At 37.5% G+C, this 23,136-nt stretch overlaps 1 protein-coding gene across 3 annotated transcripts in view; it reads left to right on the forward strand.

The window, feature by feature from the left end:
- The window catches only part of LOC113527654 (zinc transporter ZIP11), a 129,697-nt gene that overhangs the window by 68,900 nt on the left and 37,661 nt on the right, over positions 1–23,136 (forward strand). For 2 of the 3 annotated variants that reach the window (XM_026915663.3, XM_026915665.3), the window contains exon 5: positions 6,140–6,278. In XM_026915663.3, coding sequence (XP_026771464.1) covers positions 6,140–6,278 — 139 coding nt within the window. The remainder of the gene's footprint in view (positions 1–6,139; positions 6,279–23,136) is intronic. The other variant, XM_026915667.3, reaches the window with a different exon arrangement.

Genomic DNA, 23,136 nt, shown 5'->3' on the forward strand with positions numbered 1-23,136 from the left:
CACAGCCCAAAACACCTGTAAACAAAAGGAACCCTGTCCTTACCTGTTGAATAAAATAAATACAACAAACTAAACTAACTCTAATGAATCGAATGAATAAAGATAGAAAGAAATCAGACTTATGCCCGAGCTACAGTTTCCAGGCTAAACTTAGTCTCAGATATTGATATGAATATTTATACTATGCAGGTATCTGAACAGATGATATACTTAAGACACTTTTAATCTCACAGACAACATTGAAATACACAATCGCAAACACAGTCATTGCACATGAGTCTGGTCAGTGGTGAGACACACACACAAATCATGTTAGCATCTCTTTTGTCTCTGACACTATTTCTGCTGGCCCAATCACTGGCATGCTCTTCAGTGACAAAGTATGTGTGAGAGAGAGAGAGATGAGCACCTCGACAGAAAAAGACATACTATGAGACAGAGAGAGAGAGAGAGAGAGAGAGGGTGCCGCTGGAACTGACAAAACAGGTGTAATGTGCATGAGAGAAAAAACCTCCCCAGTAACAAACACTGTACATGCACTGAGGCTACACCCCTATACCGGGGGGGGTTTGGTGATTTGAGAAACTGTATAAATCGCAATTGAAAAGGAAATTGAGCCAAGATTTCATTTTTTAAAGAAATGAAAAAAGGGTTGCTCAGTCCAGTCTTTGCCTTTGTGCAGCTCTCCCACTTGCATGTACCTGCAACTTAATTGGGATTAACATACAGGAAAGTTAGCAGAAACACCAGCTAACACACAGTTTTTTAACCTTTGGGAGGTGGCCAGAGCATTCTGCAAACCAAGCTGACAAAACAGGGATGGCAGAAGTCTGGTTAGGAAAAACATCAGAAAATAAACACAGATGATTCTCAATCAACTTTACAATGCAATAACATGAGTTACCAGACAAAGAAGACAAACAGGACCTTAAATCTGAATTAGATACACAGCTTTACTCATCATCAGTACAATTTCATCTGACACAAAGAAGCAACAGCTATTTCACATGTATGGTGTAAATGCTCAGGGAATAATCTAGCATATTCGATTTTAACTGGAGGTTCCTCATAGCTCAGCTGCTCATGCAGCCTCTGGAATTGTCCTCAAACAGTGTGCGAGCAGGATTAAGACCAAGTGAATCCAGAAAAGTTTCATGTATATCAAACAACAAACAAGGAATACTTTCATCCCACTCATGCCCAGTACTCTCCAGATGATAGACACTGGACAGTTGATGCTTCACTGCTAACGCATGCAGCACCTGATTACAGACTTCAGAAGTATTGTCTTGCTCAATTTGAATAAATAAAAAACAAAAAACCATTTTCCAGTACTATAGCATTACTATAGCGTATCCCTTCAGAATAAAGAGTACCAGCACACATCAGGCTCAACACATACTCATATACAACACATGTCTGGATTTGCTTTCTGGAGAAGCTCCTATTTACACAGTCAAAGGTGGTTTGTTCAAAAGGCTGTCCTTTGACAAATCCAGAGACCATTTTGCATTACTTTAGTGTAAATGAAAAGCAAAAGGAAAAATGGAGTGGTCACAGTACTGGAACGCAAAATCAATTCTCTTGTTTTTGCTGTGCACTGATGACATTTGTGTTTGAGATCAAAAGATTTATTTACATCTAGACATGTTAAACATCTTAGAACATAACACTTTTTCTTTCAGCCCACCCATTTTTCAAGTGATCATCCAAACGCACTGCCAATGCAGCAAAGGGCTTCATCAGTGGAAAACAGTGGAAGGTTTTAGACTGGCCAAGTCAATCACCAGACCTTTACCCAACTGAGCACGCATTTTCACCCCCCCCAAAAAAAAAAGAAAAAAAAAAAAACAAGGAATAGCGTCACTAAAGAAGAATGCAACAGTTTGGTGATGTCAGTGAGTCACTGGCTTGATGCAGCTGTTGCAAGCAAGAGATATGCAACCAAATATTAATATTAAGTGTTATTTACTTTAATTTACTTTGAGACTATCTGTTCAAATACTTTTACTCACCTAAAAATTGGGTCGTCTGCCACCAAAGGTGTCATGTTCTAAGTTGTGTAGCACATCTAGATGTAAATATCACGAAATGAAAGCTGAAATCCTGAGCGTGTCATATGCGTCTATTGGTCTCAAACACAAATGTCTGCAGTGTGTAGCAGTATATAGCAAGAATTGGCCTTTCGCAGGGGGACTGTGGGACTGGCTGTGTGTATGTGCGTACATATATATACGAGCACACACACATTAAGTCTTCCATTATTTCACTTATAGATTATTAGAATATTATTATTTGAACAGAACAGAATGCATGGGTTTAATAGTTGACACTTTTGTGTAAGGACACGTTGGTTGTGTGGTGCTTTGGTGGTTAGGCAAAGCAGCTTTAATGAGCACTGAGTTTGGCCTCTATGAAGAAGGTGTGAATCTTTAGTAAACCATTTTCTGAAGCAGTATGTAATTGCTAGAACTACTAACTACATTGTGTATAAATCATATTGCATGTATAGGTTTGCCTTAAAATAATAAACCTATTGAATTTGACATAATGTAAACACACACACGGCCATGTAGGCATGGAAGGACAGAAAATAATTAACTGGGTAAGGTTTTACATTAAGCCTCCCTTAACTGACTTTATTATTTAATATGTTAAATAATGTTAAATAATATAAACCAAACAAGCCAAATAATCATCACATTCTTGCATTAATTAATGTTCATAACATTAGCTCACAACAAGCCTACCGTGACAACACAATCAACACAACCAACTGCGATCAACACATTAATGAACGTTTGTCGTTTTTAACTGGCAAACTTCTGAACTGAGGCTGAATGATAGTTGTAATATTCAGCAGACGTGAGTTCAGTGAGTTATCAGCGTTTAAGAACGGGCTGTATTAACATGTGGTAGTTTATGTGGACTGATTTTAATCATGGATTGAATAAACATTTGTCAGTGTAGATGGATTTTGTTAACTTATAGTTTAAATTTATGGTGTGTTTATTAATTAATGCAGTAAACCATGTTAGTTAAGGGAAGCCTAGTGTAAAGCGTTATAGATAATTGTATTTAATAAAAGTCAGAGGCAACGCTGAGTGATAAATTATTCATTTCAGTGTGAACAAACTCACTGTATGTTTGATGTCGAATCATAATTCAGCTCCAACACTCAACTCACTGCTGTGATCAAACTCAGTGCAAAATTTACGCTTTAATTCAAACATAATTCATCAGCCTTTGATCAGTCCATGCTCTGTGTGACAGATGGTGGATTGAGCTGAGGGGAAAACATGGAGTAGCAGTGCTAAACGTTCAGCAGAGACACAGCTGTAATTGCTAAGAGATGAACAGTGCATGGTCAGAGTTGTGAGTCAGAGCTTAGTTTTCTTGCTGCAGAACTCAACTGAGTGAACATTAGGGTAAGCATACCATGAGGACTGTAGATATATTGGATTTCTTGCTTGTGATAAATATACAGAAGGGGAAAGTATTCAGCAGAAGCAAGCAGGCTGTGGAAGCTGTTCTAAAACACTAAAATAACAGCCTATTAATCCCATTTTCTCTTCGATAAAGTTTAGCACTGTAGGTTACAGGCACAAAATAAAGGTGTTTTCATCTGCACTCATATGCAGCACATATACAAGAAATAAATTTTCTTGAAAACTAAACTAGCATTTCATATTTGACGAGACTCAAGGGAGAGTACCTGCTGTGCTTAATGATGCAGTTCTGGTGGCACACACGCACACACACACACGCACACACAGACACACACACACACACACACACACACACATGAGAGACAGAGAAAGAGAAACAAGCTCCTTTCTTGTGTTTTCTTGCTGGGTATTTTCTGGGAGAAAAATGGTCCATTATTTTCTTTCCCTAATTATTGAGTGGAAAAAGCTGGAATAAAACTGAAAATAAATGCAAAAAAAGAGGAAATGTTTTGGACACAAGAAATTGAAATGTATTTTTAAGAACATTATTTAGTATTTTTTAAAAACAGGAGCAAAAAGGAGCAACATCAATCTCACTGAATAATATGGCAGTATAAAATTGATCATTATATGACACAAACTCAGTCAGTACAAATCTCAGCAAATCTCTGTGTTGAGACTGGATTCTTCCTGTAGAGTGCTGTGGATTAAATAAATAAATGTGCTGTAAAAGTAAGCAAACAATGCTGAATAAAAATCACCTGATTTAGAATTATACAACTGACATCATTGATATTGATGTTAATGAAATGAGGTCGTGTAAGCTCCATTATATAGTAGAATTTCTCATCATTTCTCCTTGTGGACCTCTGCAGACATGCTGAAGGATTTCCTTTCATTACATTTATGCAAGAAATATGGTGTTCATGAAAAAGCAGTCAGTTTAGAAAAATGAGCGTGTCGTATGAGTGCTCCTGAGTTTGTGTAAATTTATGTATAAATAGACTCATTAATATGGACGGAGGCTGATTAATGCTTACGTCAGTGTACTTGTATGTTGAGGGATGGTGGGACTAGCCGTGTTTGTGGCTTGACAGGGTGTGATAAGTGTCTTCGGATAGGTGCGACTAGTTTTGTAGGCAAGCAGCAGTGTTTTATATCTGATGCGGGCAGCTGACTGAACATAACAGACGAGGAAACATGTAGAGAACCACAGTAGAGGAGTGCTGAGAAAGCCAGTCATGACTGTTTCATAAAAAAAAGTGTGTGTGGGAGGTAGATGGCATGGTCAGTCAGAAATTAGCAAAAAAAAAAAATATCTGTTTATGACTGCTCATTTTGTAGCATTTGTCTTTCACACACTTTTTTTTTTTTTGAAAAAAAAAGAACAAGTTTTTTTTTTTGTTTCTGGCATTCTTTATTATTTATTATTTTTATCATTTACATGAAATTCTATGATTTAGATTAAGGTTTATGTTGCATGGCTGTTCTGCTTTTCTGCCAGTTTTGCCAGAGAATTAGCTGGAAGGAAGATGCAAATAATTGTGTTGTTTAATCTTGGATTGCTGTTACAGAGTTTCTGTATAATATATAATATTATTTCCTACCACCATTTCTTGCAGAATGCATAGTGGCTGTAGCTATGCTGTGTCACTGCAACGATTTGTCTGTTTAACAATGCATTGAAAGACTTGTTAGACAGAAAGTGGTGTTAGTTTCAGTGGAATTTATTAATGGATTTAATGCAATTTATGTTTCAACACTTAAATTCATCACTTGAGTTTCTCTGCTTATGCCAGATTGTCACACCTCATATGCATAAGACTCATCCGAAGAATTTTATTCATGGCACGAAGGACCAGGAGATCATTTGAATTTTTGAATCTTTCGGATTTCCAGACTTTTTCCCTGTGACTCTTATCAGGTGACTGTTCAAGTGACTGGATGTTATAAATGAGATGCATCAGAAGGTGTTGGAAAGTCTTTTCCCAGGATGCATCACTTCTGTTCAAATGTGTATCCTCCTGCTTGGGAATTGTATTTTGTCTGGTCTTAGTAGATTTCCACATCAGGCATTTTTGACTCTGGCTTGCATTCACTATTAACCCTTTCCTGATTAATTGTGTTAAATTTCTAGATAAAAGTGTGTGAAAGAGGCTCAAAAATGTGCGTTTTTTTTTTTTTTTTTTTAATAAAATTCAGCTTAGAATAAAATAGAAAAAGCTGATTTGGGCAGTTTGAGCAGTTCCCAGTGGTTGGAAGTTGTACTAAATATTTTGTATAAATATGACCTGATGTATACTGTGTGTAGTTTCAGCCTTTAGTGTGTAACTGAGTAATAAATCTATGTAATTAATTCTGAAGTGAGGTGATGTTATTTATGCCATGGCAGTGATATTTGCTTGGAGCTTCTTTCACCTGAGAATCACTCGCTGCTGAGGATGGCCCACATGGAGAACCTAAAGAATGCACAGTACTGTTTGACTTTATAGCATACAGCTGCATGGAAGGGTAATGACTCATGTTCTCACTGGCCAGTGTCACGCAGAAGAGGATGGGTTCGCTTCTGAGTTTCTTCCTGATGTTATCTCGGGGAGTTTTTCCTTGTCCTTGTCACCTCTGGCTTGCTGATTAGAGATCTAAATCTAAACCTATATAAATTGAATTGAATTTGTTTTTTTTTTCTCCAGGGTGTTGAGACAGACCCGCATTTGGTTTTGGCCCTGCCTCCTGATGCCAAACCAGCGAAAGAAAAAGTGGAGGACCCTGTAGCCCCACCCACAACTGAGGAGCTGTCAATCAGGATAGGTAGAGGAGGAACTCACTCAGGCAAGCCTCCTTTCATACACCCATCTTCTGCCATCTCAGCTACAGCTAAACACAGATACCTGAAACCTCACGTGAGGCAGTTGATAAACCACTGGTTAACACCACAGCAGTTCTCTGATGGCTTTCTGTACGGTGCAGCTGGCTATATTTATATATGTATATATAGCCACCTTTCACTTTTCTTTAATCAGTCTTTAATCTCTCTGCTGCCTTCTTTTTTCACCTCACTGTTGTGTTATAACTGTTCTTCACTCTCCTGCTTCTGAAGCACTCAATCAAGCACATTGTCTCTACGCCTGATATTCTGTGCAGCAGAAGATATTCCATGTACTGTTTGCGGTCAAGTGACTCATTTTAAGTTGGATTAAATGTAGAACAGTGCTTACTGTGATGTTTCCAACAGGAAAATGGTGTTCAGATATTAGGACCTGAGACTAAAAAGGTGAAATATGGTGAAAAAAGTAATAAAAGTAATTAGTGTTTGTAAAAATGCAGACCTGCTGTCCCTGAGCATTAATGCAGTACTACACACCCTTGTCTTTATGAAAGATAAAGATGTTACATGTTTTCCAGCCCTTTGGCTGCTGTTATCAGTTGCTCTAAACCCCAGAGAAATCTCCGGTCTGATAAAAATGGCTTCAGCGTGGCTGCAGCCAGTCTGCCGTCGCTGATCTCAGGTCAGTCAGGTGTGAAAAGTAAGAGCCTGAGTAGGACTTTGTGTAATAATGCACAAGTGATAACTGCCTTTAAAAGAGAAAGGAAAAGAAATGAAACTTTCTGGTCATGGAAAGAGTATAATAATAACAATTTTATACCTATACAAATAAATATAATGTATATATTTTTTTATATATATTTTATATATATATATTGAGTGGTTTTCTAGGTAGCCTAAGTGTGGTCTGAAATATGGCTTTCACTATAGTTTCTGTTCTTAGCTATAGTTAAAAAGAAATAACAGTCACACTATGTACAAATTATAAGACTTAAATATAATTTATATGCAACAACAACAATAATAATAATAATAATAAGAAGAAGAAGAAGAAGAAGAGTATGTGAGCTGCACTAGATATGTATTGTCTTATTATGCATTTTAATTTTTAAAAGGCAAAACATTTGGAGAGAAAAATCAGTGTCACATCATCAACCCATAAATGGCTAAGAGCTTCCTGTTTTTGTATGCACAGTTTATCAGGATCAAAGTGACACTGTAGCCTTTGTGCCGATGATAATGCATTTTCCCTTCAGCATTCATAAAGTATTCATAAAGTCCCTGCTTTAACCACATTTAGAGAACAATTACCAATTTTCTAAATCACCAGTGCACCTAAAGACAACAGAACAGTCAAAAATACTGCTATAATTTTTTGTTTGTTTGTTTTCTCTTTATTTAATAAAATCTTTCCGTGGTTTCACACACACTGCATGTATTTCTATCTACAAATCTGTGTGGAGAGTTGAATGTAAATACGGGCAAGACATGGGATGATTTATAAGATTAATATTTTAGAAATTTGACTGTTTGTGCCAGTTTGTTTACACTGGGATTGTTTTCCAATGCTGAAAGAGTCTGAATTCTGAGGTTCTTTGGTTGGAGTACTCTCATGCTGCTTGCTCTGGTTTGTGATTGTCCTTTATCTGGTTCTCTGGTTTGTGATTGTCCTTTTTCTGCTTCTCTGAAACCTGTTCTGGTGATTATGGTGCCTTTGGGGATATACATAATTTTCCTTTCATAATCTTAATCTTTGGGTTTTTCTTCTTGTAGCCATCAGAGACAACATCATTATACTTTTTAGGTGACAGAAATGGTACTAGATGGTGGAAATGCGGTATATGAACATGGATGGTTAGTGCTGCCTCTTATAGTGCTGTATTGAAGCCAATCACTTATTTTGCTTAACATTATTTAAAAATCACACTTGCATGACATTTTTGATGAGACCAGAAATAAATTAAAACTTGTTAACAGTGCGTGATTAAGCAAGTAAGCAAGCAGCAGGATTAAATGATGTTTCTCATTGTAATGGTAACGTGCTTCTTGTTGTTATGGTAACATTGGCACTAACCCTTGCTCCCTGCACATGCATTAGAGCTGTTGCAGTGTCAGGGTTCGTCATGGTGTATGATCAGACTTTTTCAGAATACAGATTAAAATGTATTTTGATCTTTTATTTCTGTATTTCCATACAGCAATGTGAAAAATAATGACAACATAAGAGGTTTGGAAAGGTTATGCAGTATTTTCTATAAAATGACCAGTAGAAATGACCGCAGCTAATATATCCTGTCCTTGAATGTGCTTGGTAATTTAGTAATTTATGGGTCATTGGCATTCATACAAGTGAGTGTAAAGAAAACTTGTAAATCTGGCAGGTTTTACTTCGGTTTGGCCTACAAAAACTTTTACCCACAACTTTACATAACTATAGATAGATCATTGACGCCTAATAAACTGATAAAAAGAGTTGATATGTAACAAAGTGTAACATATAACCATTGCTACAGTGACGATTTCTGTAAGGAACGTTTTAGTAACATTTATGGAAGGAGACCTGAGTAGTGCTATAGAACAGTCAGAGGTAAAGCTGGTTTTCCACCGTGGGAGAGTCTTCAGAACAGAGGACTTTTCATTTTTTGGTAACAAGAAAAACTATAAATGGATACAAAGTATGACATGTTCTTTAAGTAGAAAATGTATAATCTAATAATTAAAAATAATGAATTATGACACTGTTCAAGGTCTTCCTTAGACTGTGGCACCAGGCAGGATGCTTTTCAGAGTGAAGTTTATTTTTGTAGACACAGCAGCCGGCTGAAGAGTCAATTATGACTCACTAAGTTAAATGCAAACTTCATCATTAACTGAGAACCAATGCCTTCTGGTCCAGTAGCCATCCTAGGTCATAGCTCACTGAATGTTCTCTTCACTTAATCAGTAGTGTGTGTGTGTGTGTGTGTGTGTGTGTGTGTGTGTTTGTTTTGTATGTATGAGAGAAAGAGAGAGAGAGAGAGATTGAGAGTGCCTGATAGTGGGTAGATGCTGGGTGGAAGGAGGAAGTCTTCAGAGTAAACCATAGAAGGACATCAGGGACCGTCTCTGTAATGGAGGGAAGCTGGTTATCTCTCTGACTGCACATTGCTTACTCTGTTTCCTTGGAGAGGAAGTGTCCACTAACCTCTGTGTTGTCATAGCCAATTACATTCTGGGGCACAAAAAAAAAAAAAAAAAGGGCCAAGGTTATTTTTGCCACAAAAGGGAATTGTTTAGGACTCACTTCTTGTTAACACACCTGAAGGCCTCAGTATACTTAATGTGGACGCGACGTCTGCAAGGGCTGTACAAAGACAAAATCACCTTCATGAGCTTACACGCTTGCAGACCCTCTCTGATTTCGTGCAGGTCATGTTTGCCTGTTGAAAAGTGCCAACAGCATAAACTATTGAGATGCAAAGTACAGCACGTGAAACAGCAAGAACTGCTTATTTTATTCCTTATTTACAAAGAGAAACAGAAAACTGAATTAAGGCACAGATGGGAAGTGAGACCGTTAAATGAATCAAGGGTTGAGAATTGCAGTTTAGCGTTTAGCATGACATTTGCTATGTTAACCCCAAAAACTTTTATTATATAATATTATATAATATTAACTATTATTAAATTAAAAAAAAAAAAAAAAAAAAAATATATATATATATATATATATATATATATATATATATATATATATATATATATATATATATATATATAATGAGTATATAAAGCTTTTGTGTTTGCTATACCCTGAAGACATTTGGTTCATCAAAAGATGAATATGAGGTGATAGAATTTCAGCTTTCATTTTTGATTTTCGTTTCATTTTCAACAAGGCACTGACCCAAAACACCCAAAACACTGCCAACACAACAAAGGGGAAAAAAGTGGAAGGTTTTAGACTGGCCAAGTCGGTCACCAGACCTTAACCCAGTTGAGCAGCATTTCACCTCCTGAAGAGGAGACTGAAGGGAGAAACCCCCTAAAACAAACAACAACTGAAAAAATGACATAAAAGAAGAGTGCAACAGTTTGATGATGTCAGTGGGTCACTGGCTTGATGCAGTTATTGCAAGCAAGATATATGCAACCAAATATTAAGAGTTATTTACTTGAAGACTGACTGTTCCTATACTTTTGATCACCTAAAACTGGGAGCTGTGTTCTCTCGTATTCATTTTTTTTTTTTTTTTTTTTTTTAAATCTCAAACCCAAATGTCTTCTGTCTATAGCATATAAAACAAAAGAATTGGCCTTGCTGTTCCTATACTTTCAGAGGGAAGATAGTAAGTAGAGGAAATTTGTATAATACTGAAATATAAACAAGAATATTGGCAGAAATATTCACATAAAGAGTTGTGTGCCATTGAAATGGCTGCTGCAGCGTGAGATAAGAGCCCGCTGAGACATGGCTGAGTCTTTCGAGGCTTTAATCAGAGTTCTGTCTCGTCTTGTTCTCAGGGTATGAGGGTATTTTTGTTGCATAATTTGCAATAAGTAACACAATTTCCCTTCTAAATAAAATTAGATCAACAAATAAGTAGTAGGTGAATCACTGAAATAAAACAAATCCACAAACAAATAAAATGAATATTGAGCACAAATATTTTTGTTTCACAAATAAAAATTGGTTTACACTTGGTTTACCACAAACATGCTCACCTATCATTTATTTGTGCATTTATGCGTCATGTGGCAGGTGTTTGAACCGCCTGCATTTAGTTGTTTTTATTTTTATTTTTTTCAAATGCTTCGCACATCGATTTGTGCAAGTCAATAAATTTGTGGAACTCTTGCTATGTATTTGTAAATTATGCAACAAAAGTGCCCTCATAGCAGGGTAGCAGTGCTGAATAATTTAGCAGGTAATTGGAAAAATCAAAGCTACTCTACAGCTTGGCTTGTTTTGCTTTTCATTGTGAATGTGTAATAAATAGTAAAAAGTGAGATGGTCATTGCAAAACACAGAGTTTGTGCTCCTGAGCATCAGCAAAAGTCATGCTGCTTATGCGTGTTAATGATCGCTACGTGATGAAATGTGCCCATGTTGTTCTGTGAAAATTTAAGTGCAATTTGAAAGAATGCCTTTAAAGAAGTTACTAATTTAAAAATACTAACATTTTTAATAATAAGGAAGCCAGTCAGTTTTGTCCAAATGAGATCCCTTTAACATTCATTATTTAATCTTTCAGATTCACTGCTTTACTTTGCTCACAGTTCCAGAAAATACTTTCACATTCACTACTGTAGCTCTCACATAGCTCTCACTACTCACACAAAATGCTGTATCGTTCTCTATTATACCCCTATTCCTGTATTTACTTCACATTCACACAAAACGCTCTCACATTCACTACTTTACCTCACATTCACACAAAACGCTCTCACATTCTCTACTTTACCTCTCACATTCACACAAAACGCTCTCACATTCACTACTTTACCTCTCACATTCACACAAAACGCTCTCACATTCACTACTTTACCTCTCACATTCACACAAAACGCTCTCACATTCACTACTTTACCTCACATTCACACAAAACGCTCTCACATTCTCTACTTTACCTCTCACATTCACACAAAACGCTCTCACATTCACTACTTTACCTCTCACATTCACACAAAACGCTCTCTCATTCACTACTTTACCTCTCACATTCACACAAAATGCTCTCACATTCACTACTTTACCTCTCACATTCACACAAAACGCTCTCACATTCACTACTTTACCTCACATTCACACAAAACGCTCTCACATTCTCTACTTTACCTCTCACATTCACACAAAACGCTCTCACATTCACTACTTTACCTCTCACATTCACACAAAACGCTCTCACATTCACTACTTTACCTCTCGCATTCACACAAAACGCTCTCACATTCACTACTTTACCTCACATTCACACAAAACGCTCTCACATTCTCTACTTTACCTCTCACATTCACACAAAACGCTCTCACATTCACTACTTTACCTCTCACATTCACACAAAACGCTCTCACATTCACTACTTTACCTCTCACATTCACACAAAACGCTCTCACATTCATTACTTTACCCCACATTCACACAAAACGCTCTCACATTCTCTACTTTACCTCACATTCACACAAAACGCTCTCACATTCACTACTTTACCTCACATTCACACAAAACGCTCTCGCATTCACTACTTTACCTCACATTCACACAAAACGCTCTTGCATTCACTACTTTACCTCACATTCACACAAAACGCTCTCACATTCACTACTTTACTTCACATTCACACAAAACGCTCTCACATTCACTACTTTACCTCTCACATTCACACAAAACGCTCTCACATTCTCTACTTTACCTCACATTCACACAAAACGCTCTCACATTCACTACTTTACCTCACATTCACACAAAACACTCGCGCATTAATTACTTTTCCTCACATTCACACAAAACGCTCTCACATTCATTACTTTACCTCACATTCACACAAAACGCTCTCACATTCACTACTTTACCTCACATTCACACAAAACGCTCTCACATTCACTACTTTACCTCACATTCACACAAAACGCTCTCACATTCATTACTTTACCTCTCACATTCACACAAAACGCTCTCGCATTCACTACTTTACCTCACATTCACACAAAATGCTCTCACATTCAATACTTTACCTCACATTCACACAAAACGCTCTCACATTCACTACTTTACCTCTCACATTCACACAAAACGCTCTCACATTCTCTACTTTACCTCACATTCACACAAAACGCTCTCACATTCTCTACTTTACCTCTCACATTCACACAAAACGCTCTCGCATTTACTACTTTACTTCACATTCACACAAATCACTCCCACATTCATTCGCTAATATATTCCTTGCATTAAAACAAAACGCTCTCACATGCTTTACCTCTCACGTTCACACTACACACTTTCACATTTATTGCTTTACCTCACTGTCACACATAACACTCTCACATTCACTTACTTATATATATTATAAATAATGGCTTAAAGTGTACCTCATATGCTTTAGCTGCATTAGCATTATAAGTATTTATATGTATATGTCTTTAAGAATACATTGGAATTAACAGAAGGCATTGGATATTACCTTATACGTTGTTCTTGGCTTACCAAAAACATTAAAACAAATCCACAAACAAAAAACGCTCTCACATTCACTACTTTACCTCACATTCACACAAAACGCTCTCACATTCAATACTTTACCTCTCACATTCACACAAAACGCTCTCACATTCACTACTTTACCTCACATTCACACAAAACGCTCTCACATTCACTACTTTACCTCACATTCACACAAAATGCTCTCACATTCAATACTTTACCTCACATTCACACAAAACGCTCTCACATTCACTACTTTACCTCTCACATTCACACAAAACGCTCTCACATTCTCTACTTTACCTCACATTCACACAAAACGCTCTCACATTCAATACTTTACCTCTCACATTCACACAAAACGCTCTCACATTCATTACTTTACCTCACATTCACACAAAACGCTCTCACATTCTCTACTTTACCTCTCACATTCACACAAAACGCTCTCACATTCTCTACTTTACCTCACATTCACACAAAACGCTCTCACATTCAATACTTTACCTCTCACATTCACACAAAACGCTCTCACATTCTCTACTTTACCTCACATTCACACAAAACGCTCTCGCATTTACTACTTTACTTCACATTCACACAAAACGCTCTCACATTCATTACTTTACCTCTCACATTCACACAAAACGCTCTCACATTCTCTACTTTACCTCTCACATTCACACAAAACGCTCTCACATTCACTACTTTACCTCACATTCACACAAAACGCTCTCGCATTTACTACTTTACTTCACATTCACACAAATCACTCCCACATTCATTCGCTAATATATTCCTTGCATTAAAACAAAACGCTCTCACATGCTTTACCTCTCACGTTCACACAACACACTTTCACATTTATTGCTTTACCTCACTGTCACACATAACACTCTCACATTCACTTACTTATATATATTATAAATAATGGCTTAAAGTGTACCTCATATGCTTTAGCTGCATTAGCATTATAAGTATTTACATGTATATGTCTTTAAGAATACATTGGAATTAACAGAAGGCATTGGATATTACCTTATACGTTGTTCTTGGCTTTATTCTGTTAAGTACGTAGGGAGATTAGAGTTGTTTTTAATATCCTGAGTGGATTTCCTTTGTCCTTTGCTTATGTTAAGGCAAATAGAATTCCTCTTTGATTATGCGTTAAGTACGTATAGTATATTAGCTCCTAAATATGTGAGAAATTAAACTGTTTAGATTTTCCTTGGAGGCTGATGAGGTCTCTTATGTGGAAAGAATTTGAGTTTCTATTTCAGGTTGTTGACATAATTTGAGTTTGAGTCTTCGAATATGTAAAGTACTTTAAATATGCTGAAATGAATCAAGTTCTCCTTTGAGTGTGCTGAAGCAGCTCAACTCAGCGAGTGTGGTCAAAGGTGATGAGGCGTCCCACATTAGTGGTATCTAATGTTACTTGGGACGAGATCCAATCAATAAGTTGAGCAAAACTTAGTGAAAGATTTTTTATGGGTTTCTAATCAATCCCTTGCACCTTTTTGAATGATTGGCAGTTTATGAGAGAGTTTTTGGGGGCTTTAGCTGCTCCAGTGTTTTGGTCTGAACCCAAATACAGTGTTAATAAAAGGGAAAAAACAAAACAATGCCATCACTGAAAGAGAAAAACGACTGGCACTCTAAAGTCTGGTTTTATGTTTTGAAAGTACCTACTGCTGCTTGCACATTCTCACTGCATAACAAGAGAAATGTGTTAATATCTTGTTAGTTTGTTAATATTTTAGGTGTTGCTGAATAATTCTGCTTGTCGTGCCCTTAACCAAAAACACAAATGAAATCTGCAATTAAATTACACTTTATTTTACAGCAATGATCCATTTTGTTGAGGATATAGTCATGTAGGATAGAAGGACCTAACGTCACGTGTAACAGGTCACAAGTATTTGCAGAGTCATGGCGGAGAAGCTACTCTTTAAATAGTGGAGGGAGTGGTGGCATGTTTCCCACTGCTCTGTGTCTTTTATTATATTATACATATTCCAGCTGTCAAACTTGTTTCATTCAACCCACACACACTGGCAAAAAATCATAGTGAAATGCCCTGTTATACCTACTTAAGGGTTTCTCTTTTTCTTTTATTATTATTTTTATTATTATTATCATTCATAATAATAATAATAATAATAATAGTAATATTAGGATATTATGGACTGTCTGGTCCTGCAGCAGTTTTTGTAGCAGCATATTGCTGAGGAAAATGAAGGATATTTATTAGACAGCTTTTAAGAAACATTCAAGACTGGAGACTCGCTCCATTAGAGTTAAATAACTGTCTCCTTACAGACATTTGCCATAAACATCACCATATCAACAATTATACATTTTCCTTTTTTAATAATGCTTTTAAAGCTCTGTTTATTAATAGTTCTGCATTATGTGGGTTATCTGCCCTGGGAATTAGCTGTTACTATCAAAACGATAACATATTAGAGCAAGCATAATAAAATAAGCTTGTGATTTGTGCTGTTATTGAAAATAACACCTTTTGACCAATCAGATTTGAGAAATCATCAGTGTTGTGATATAATAACTATTAGAATACTAGAAACTGAAGAAGTACATTTGCCACATGGAATGAAAATGTACAGTCAGGTCCATAAATATTGGGACAGTGACACAGTTTTGGTAATTTTGCCTCTGTACACCACCACAGTGGATTTGAAATGAAGCAGTCAAGATGTGACTGAAGCGTAGACTTTCAGCTTTAATTCAAGGGGTTTAACAAAAATATTGCATTAACCGTTTAGGAATTACAGCCATTTTTTACAGAGTTCCTCCATTTTCACAGGCTCAAAAGTAATGGGACAAACTAATATAATCATAAATATTAGGATAATTTTTATTACTTGGAGGTAAATCCTTTGCAGTCAATGACTACCTGAAGTCTGGACCCCATGGACATCACCAAATGCTGAGTTTCCTCCCTTGAGATGATTTGCCAGGTCTTTACTGCAGCCATCTTCAGTTGCTGCTTGTTTGTGGATCATTCTGCCTTCAGATTTGTCTTCAGTAAGTGAAAAGCAGCTCAGTTGAGGTCAGGTGACTGACTCGGCCATTTAAGAACATTTAATTTCCAAGCTCTTGGGCTGCTTTCACAGTATGTTTTGGGTTGTTATCCATCTGTACTGTGAAGCGCTGTCCTATCAGTTTTGCAGCATTTGACTGAATCTGAGCAGAAAGTATAGCTCTGTACACTTCAGAATTCATCCTGCTACTTCTATCAACAGTCACATTATCAATAAACCCCAGTGACCCAGTTCCATTGGCAGCCAAACATGCCCATGCCATAACACTGCCTCCACATGTTTGACGGATGATGTGGTATGCTTTGGATCATGAGCCCTTCCTTTCCTTCTCCATACTTTTCTCTTCCCATCATTCTGGTACAAGTTAATCTTGCATCAGAACTGGTCAGGCTTTTTTTAGAGGTTTTTTAGCAAAGTCTAATCTGGCCTTTGTGTTCTTGAGTGTTACCAGCGGTTTGCATCTTGAGGTAAACCGTCTGTATTTACATTCATGAAGGTGGCTCTTGATTGTAGACTTTGACAATGATAGGCCTACCTCCTCCAGAGTGTTCCTGACTTGGCTAGATGTTGTGAAGGGGTTGTTCTTCAATAAGAAAAGAATTTTGCAATCATCCACTTTAGTTGTTTTCTGTGGTCTCCCAGGCCTTTTGGTGTTGCTGAGCTCGCCAGTGCATTCCTTCTTTTTAAGAATGTACCAAATTGTTGATTTGGCCCTCCTAAAGTTTCTGCTATCTCTCTGATAGGTCTGTTTTGGTTTTACAGCCTAATGATGGCCTCCTTCACTTGCATCAACACCTCTTTGAACGGCATATTGAGAGTTCCCATGAACAGCTACCAAATGCAAATTCAACACTTGGAATCAGCTCCAGACCTTTTATCTCCTTAATTTATCATGATATAAGGAGGAAACAGGCCACAGCTGGCCATGAAACTGCTTATCAGTCAATTGTCCCATTACTTTTGAGCCTGTGAAAATGGAGGAACTCTGTAAAAAATGGCTGTAATTTCTAAACGGTTAATGCAATATTTTTGTTAAACCCCTTGAATTAAAGCTGAAAGTCTACGCTTCAGTCACATCTTGACTGCTTCATTTCAAATCCACTGTGGTGGTGTACAGAAGCAAAATTACCAAAACTGTGTCACTGTCCCAATATTTATGGACCTGACTGTATATCTAATGACCATTCTGAATTAACATAGCCAGCTAGTTAGCTTGAGTCCCTCTGGGAGCTAATTACAAGTTGTATAATTATTGTTGGACCAACATGTAACTCTGCGTGCTGATCCAGCAGGTTGAGGATATAAGACGGATTGATTAAGCTGAAGCTTTTTTGTAGATGTGTATTGAAACAGCATTAGGATCAGCTACAGCTTTGTCTGTTTAGGTGTGAATGCTGTCTTTCTGTGGGTATTTATATTTCCAGATAAAATTAAATGCCAAGAAATGAATCCTGTGGTTTATGTGTCCTTCTGGGCATTTAATAGCACTGAATAGTGACTGTGTGTTAAATAACCTTTCAGACATTGCAGTTGTTCAGGTTCTGTAATTCCTGATGGAATCATCACAGGTTTATTTTGTTTGTTCTGGGTCCCGGGCTGTCACCAGAAGGCTGGAATGAGCGAGTGTGCAATTTTTGATGGTACAGGAAAAATGGTAAACAAAAAGGCAGAAATCTAAAGGAGTTATGGTTATCATTACGAAGGATTTTCTCGTCTTGGCTTTGTATTCTGCGGGGTGTTATGGTGACCTTCAAATAATGAGTTTGTTCTGTGTGAAGTTGTAGCATTTCAATGACATTCAGCAAAGCTGCACTGATATGCATAATGAACTTTGAGATACTATCTGTATTGAGTTCTGGAGTGGAAAATGTTGCTATTTTGCTAGTGCTGTAAAGCTTTTACTTTCTCAGATTCATCAGGTTGATAATACTTTACAACCGCGCACGCTTACTCAAGTAACTTTTGTATACATTATTGTTTATAGGGTGGAAACTGTCATAAGCCCACATCAGCTTCCTTCATTTATTCATTTTCAGTAACCCCTGTATCTTTCCTTGGTCAGGGTCACAGTGGATCAGGAGCCTCTGCGCATTTGCAGTCACAGTTTGAGCCTCGTTAATCAAGCTGGACACAAATGAAGTTGTTTGTCTCTTGTTTGCAAGAACATTTACACAACAAATGTGATGTTCATGAAACTCCAGTTCAGAAAATCAGTCATATGCTATTCCTGAGTTTGTGTAAATTAATGTATAAATAGACTCTTTAACATTAACCTTGACTTGTCAGCTTTAAATCAAATAATTGGTAATGTGTTATCGCCCTTTATAGGTGCAGGATTTAAATATTTGATATATTTTATCATGCATACATATTTAATGAAAACGGTCAATTTGCGTTAATAAAATCCAAGACAAATCCCTAAATGAAGACAAATAAGAGTATGTCCATTAATTAGGACATAAATTGCAGCCCTATAAGGAGGAAGAGTTAGAGTGTGTGTGTGTGTGTGTGTGTGGTAGCCGACATGCTGCGGTGGCTGAGCTGCATTACTTGAAGCTCTCTGTGAGCTTTGCCTTTTAGGGAGTTTTGTTGAAAGGATGTTCAGTACGAGCAGATAAGGATAAGAGTCCTGGGCACAGGACAGTGTTTACGATTACTGCAGCAGTTCTTATACTAATTTATAAAATTAAAATTTTTAAAGGGATAAATTTATATTTTATATCCTGCTTTCTGTAAAGCTACTTTGTGACAATGTCCATTATTAAAGGCACTATATAAATAAAATTGAATAAAATTGAATTCTTGCAAATCTACAGTATACATACAAGATTGTCCACTGAATCAAGGGTGAAACTCAGGCATGAACTGTTTTTGGGAAGTGCAAATCTTTAGAGTGTCCATGTGGGACCATCCTCAGCAGCAGAGTGAGTCACAAGCAGCAGTAATATCAGGGTGAATCAGGTGGGTCTGGAGTGTGAGAGGAGCCACAGCAGCAGCAGTGTGTGAGAGTGAGCAGAGTGTAAGCAGAGACTCCGGCAGGGCTAGCCATGACAGCGTAGCTAAAAGGGAGCTCCAGAAGGTAACACAGGCATGAAGGCACCCTGGGACATAAAGTGTCCTGCCACGCCACCGTCAACAAACCTGAGTCTGGGTGACAGCTTTAAAACATCCCAGCTTACCTTGCTCTATATGCTCACACACTTCCTGTTTCTCACCCTGTACTGTGGTCATGCTGGTCCTCTCTCTGTGCTTAACTGATATCACTGTTCTTATGTCCTTTATCTTGTAACTCGAATTTGTTACAAAGGAAAATAACAGCAAGAAATGTTTCTTATTTGTTAGTAATACATTCTGATTAGCAATGTGTTGCCGTTTTTAACTATAAGTGTTTTTGTAGTTGTACATTTTAAGAATGCTTTTGACCTTTTGTAGTGCACATGCTGGTTAACAGGACTTTGAACATACATGTTCATTAGCCATTTAGTGGCTAAAACCCCTGACGTTGGTGACGTTTGCGCTGTGTGATAATCAGCAACTCACTAGATCTTTTTAGCTGTAGAAAGCTCGCAAGCCTTACCTTTTTACCTTACCTTACCTTACGCAAGCCTTACCTAGTCTTTGGCAAGTTTGCCTGCTAAAGACTATTTTACAGTGAAGAAAATAATCATGATGAACCAATATAAAAATCTTGCAGGATGTTTCTGTGGTAGTTTGCAGTTTAGTAGAGAAAGTATCTTTAGCTATAGACAGTTAGCTTAAACATTAGCATACCAGTAAGAACTTTGTAGATATAGCTATTTACAACAAACCGATTGCTTGAATTGTGTGAGCTATATTATTTCCCTTGTCTGTAATGTGATATTTCTTTTCAGTTAAGATTATAAGTATTGTACTGTTGTCATTTGACACCCCTTTTTCAGATTTGTCTAGCTTTTAAAGGTGCGTTCACATAGCAGAGCTTCCAAAGTGGAAAAATTTCCGCATTTAAGAAAAGCATCAAGTGACTTGAAATACGTTTTGAAGACGTCCCACATTACCTGTGGCTGCATACAGTCACGTCACACAAGCAGATCAAATTCTCTTGATTTTCTGTCTTCTAACCATATTGTGTGTGCTGATTTTTTTTTTCTATTCAATTTAATTATGTTTGTGTAGTGCTTTTAACAACGGACATTGTCACAAAGAAGCTTTACAGAAATAAATACATTCAAATTAAATTAAATCAAAATAAATTGTAAATATGTGAATTTATCCCTAAAAATGGTGGCAAGGAAAAACTCCCTGAGGTGATATGAAGAAGAAACCTTGAGAGGAACCATCCTCAAAAAGGACCCCATCCTCATCTGGGTGATAACGGATAGTGCAATTATAAATAAATCCCCTCTGTAAAAGGTGTACTAAGTAGACAAATAGTGCAGCTGTGCAAATTCGTCACAGTTTTCACATGAAGTCTGGATTGTTGAACCTATCCACTGTCCACTGATGGAGTTCTGAGTGCAAAACTGCTCGTGCAACCGCAGCCCCAAAGCTGTCTGTAAGTGTGAAAGCTAAAAACTAAATTCAGAACATTTAAAATTGCCTTTCTTATTCATGCTATAAAAAAATTCTTGGAGCAGATTTGGAAATATATACGAATACCAATGTTTAGATAATTTAGCTTTACTTTTGAAACCGTGAAAGTAAGTTATAACCTCAGTCATTACTAAAACTCAGGTGCTGTTTATACAAATAACCACCAGGGGTTCAGGCTCCCGATATGATGCTTATGATATGGTGCTTCTTATAATATATTTAGTTTGGGAAAAAATTAATGTGTAAAGCATGAAAGCTCTGCATAAGGTTGCCTCTTTCTTTCTTTCTTTCTTTCTTTCCTTCCTTCTTTCTTACTTTCTTTCTTTCCTTCCTTCTTTCTTTCTTACTTTCTTTCTTGGTACTGTTTCAGGTTTGTAGAATTTTAATAAACTGGGAACAGAAAATGACTTAGTGACTCTAAATGATTATGTAATTGATTAGCCTACAGTAGTAATGTATTGCAGGGATTATGTATAATTAAAGCCCTCTAATTGTTTCTTCTTCACTGATTGATTCATTATAAAAATGAGGATTTAATTAAATGCTCGAGAAATATGATTAATGTGTAACCTGAGGGGGAAACAGTGTTTTCCACAGATTTGAAATAAACAAGCGAGGGAGAGTGGGCAAGCAGACGAGGGAAGTGGAGGACGGGGGGAGGGGGGGGGGAGAACAGGGAAGGGAATAAGGACAGGGAAGGGGGATGGGAACAGGGACAGGGTGGGAACAGGGAGAGGGTGGGGGATAGGGAGAGGGTGGGGGATAGGGAGGACAGAGTTCTGCGTTTGTAATAACTGAGTATGCTGAAATGAGTTGCACATGGCCAGTAAAGCTATATACATTATTCACAATAATGTTATCTTTTTTTTATTATTTTAGGCAGAAGGCATAAAAACCATTTATTTGGTCAACATATAGGCTTTGTAAATAAGTCACATTGTGCTGGAATGGTGCATTCGTAGTGGTTTTGAATGTAAATGGACCACCAACACTACTGCTGAAGAGCATTGGGTTTCATTGTCCTATAAACAGTAGATACAGTAAACACAGCCCTGAAAAGATAAGACGACAGGTGGACACTATAACCTATTTCTCAATATTTCATGAAGCTGCTGTTAGTAAAAACAAAATAATAACTTTCAAGATAAGGTAAAAAAAAAATAAAAAATCACAGACAAAATAGACCAAAATTGTCCAACCATGAGGTTCTTCTCTTTTCTGCCTTTCTGTAAAAAGCAATATACACTGATCAGCCATAATATTAAAACCACCTGCCTAATGTAGGTCCCTCTTGTGCTGCCAAAACAGCTCTGACCCGTCGATGCATGGACTCCACAAGACCTCTGAAGGTGTGCTGTGGTATCTGGCACCAAGACGTAGCAGCAGATCCTTTAAGTCCTATAAGTTGTGAGGTGGAGCCTCCATGGACCAGACTTGTTTGTCCAGCACATCCCACAGATGCTGAATTTGATTGAGATCTGGGGAATTTGGAGGCCAAGTCAACACCTTGAACTCTGTCATGTTCCTCAAACCATTCCTGAACAATTCAGGAGTCAGCATAGGCTCTCTGACCGGTCTGCAGCTACACAGCCCCATACACAGCAAGCTGTAATGTACTGTGTGTTCTGACACCTTTCCATCATAGCCAGCATCACTTTTCAGCAATTTGTGCTACAGTAGCTCTTCTCTGGGGTTGGACCAGACAGGCTAGCCTTCGCTCCCCACGCGCATCAATGAGCCTTGTACGCCCATGACCCTGTCTCTGGTTCACCGGTTGTCCTTCCTTGGACCACTTTTGGTAGGCACTAACCATTGCATACCGGGAACACCCCACAAGACCTGCCGTTTTCTAGATGCTAGTTGTCTAGCCATCACAATTTGGCCCCAATCAAAGTCACTCAGATCCTTATGCTTGCCCATTTTTTCTGCTTCCAACACATCAACTTTGAGAAGTGACTGTTCACTTGCTGCCTAATATATCCCACCCCTTGACAGGTGCCACTGTTACGAGATAATCATTGTTATTCACTTCACATGTCGGTG

The sequence above is a fragment of the Pangasianodon hypophthalmus genome, chromosome 12 (genome assembly GCF_027358585.1).
Source record: "Pangasianodon hypophthalmus isolate fPanHyp1 chromosome 12, fPanHyp1.pri, whole genome shotgun sequence".
NCBI classification, from domain to species: domain Eukaryota; kingdom Metazoa; phylum Chordata; class Actinopteri; order Siluriformes; family Pangasiidae; genus Pangasianodon; species Pangasianodon hypophthalmus.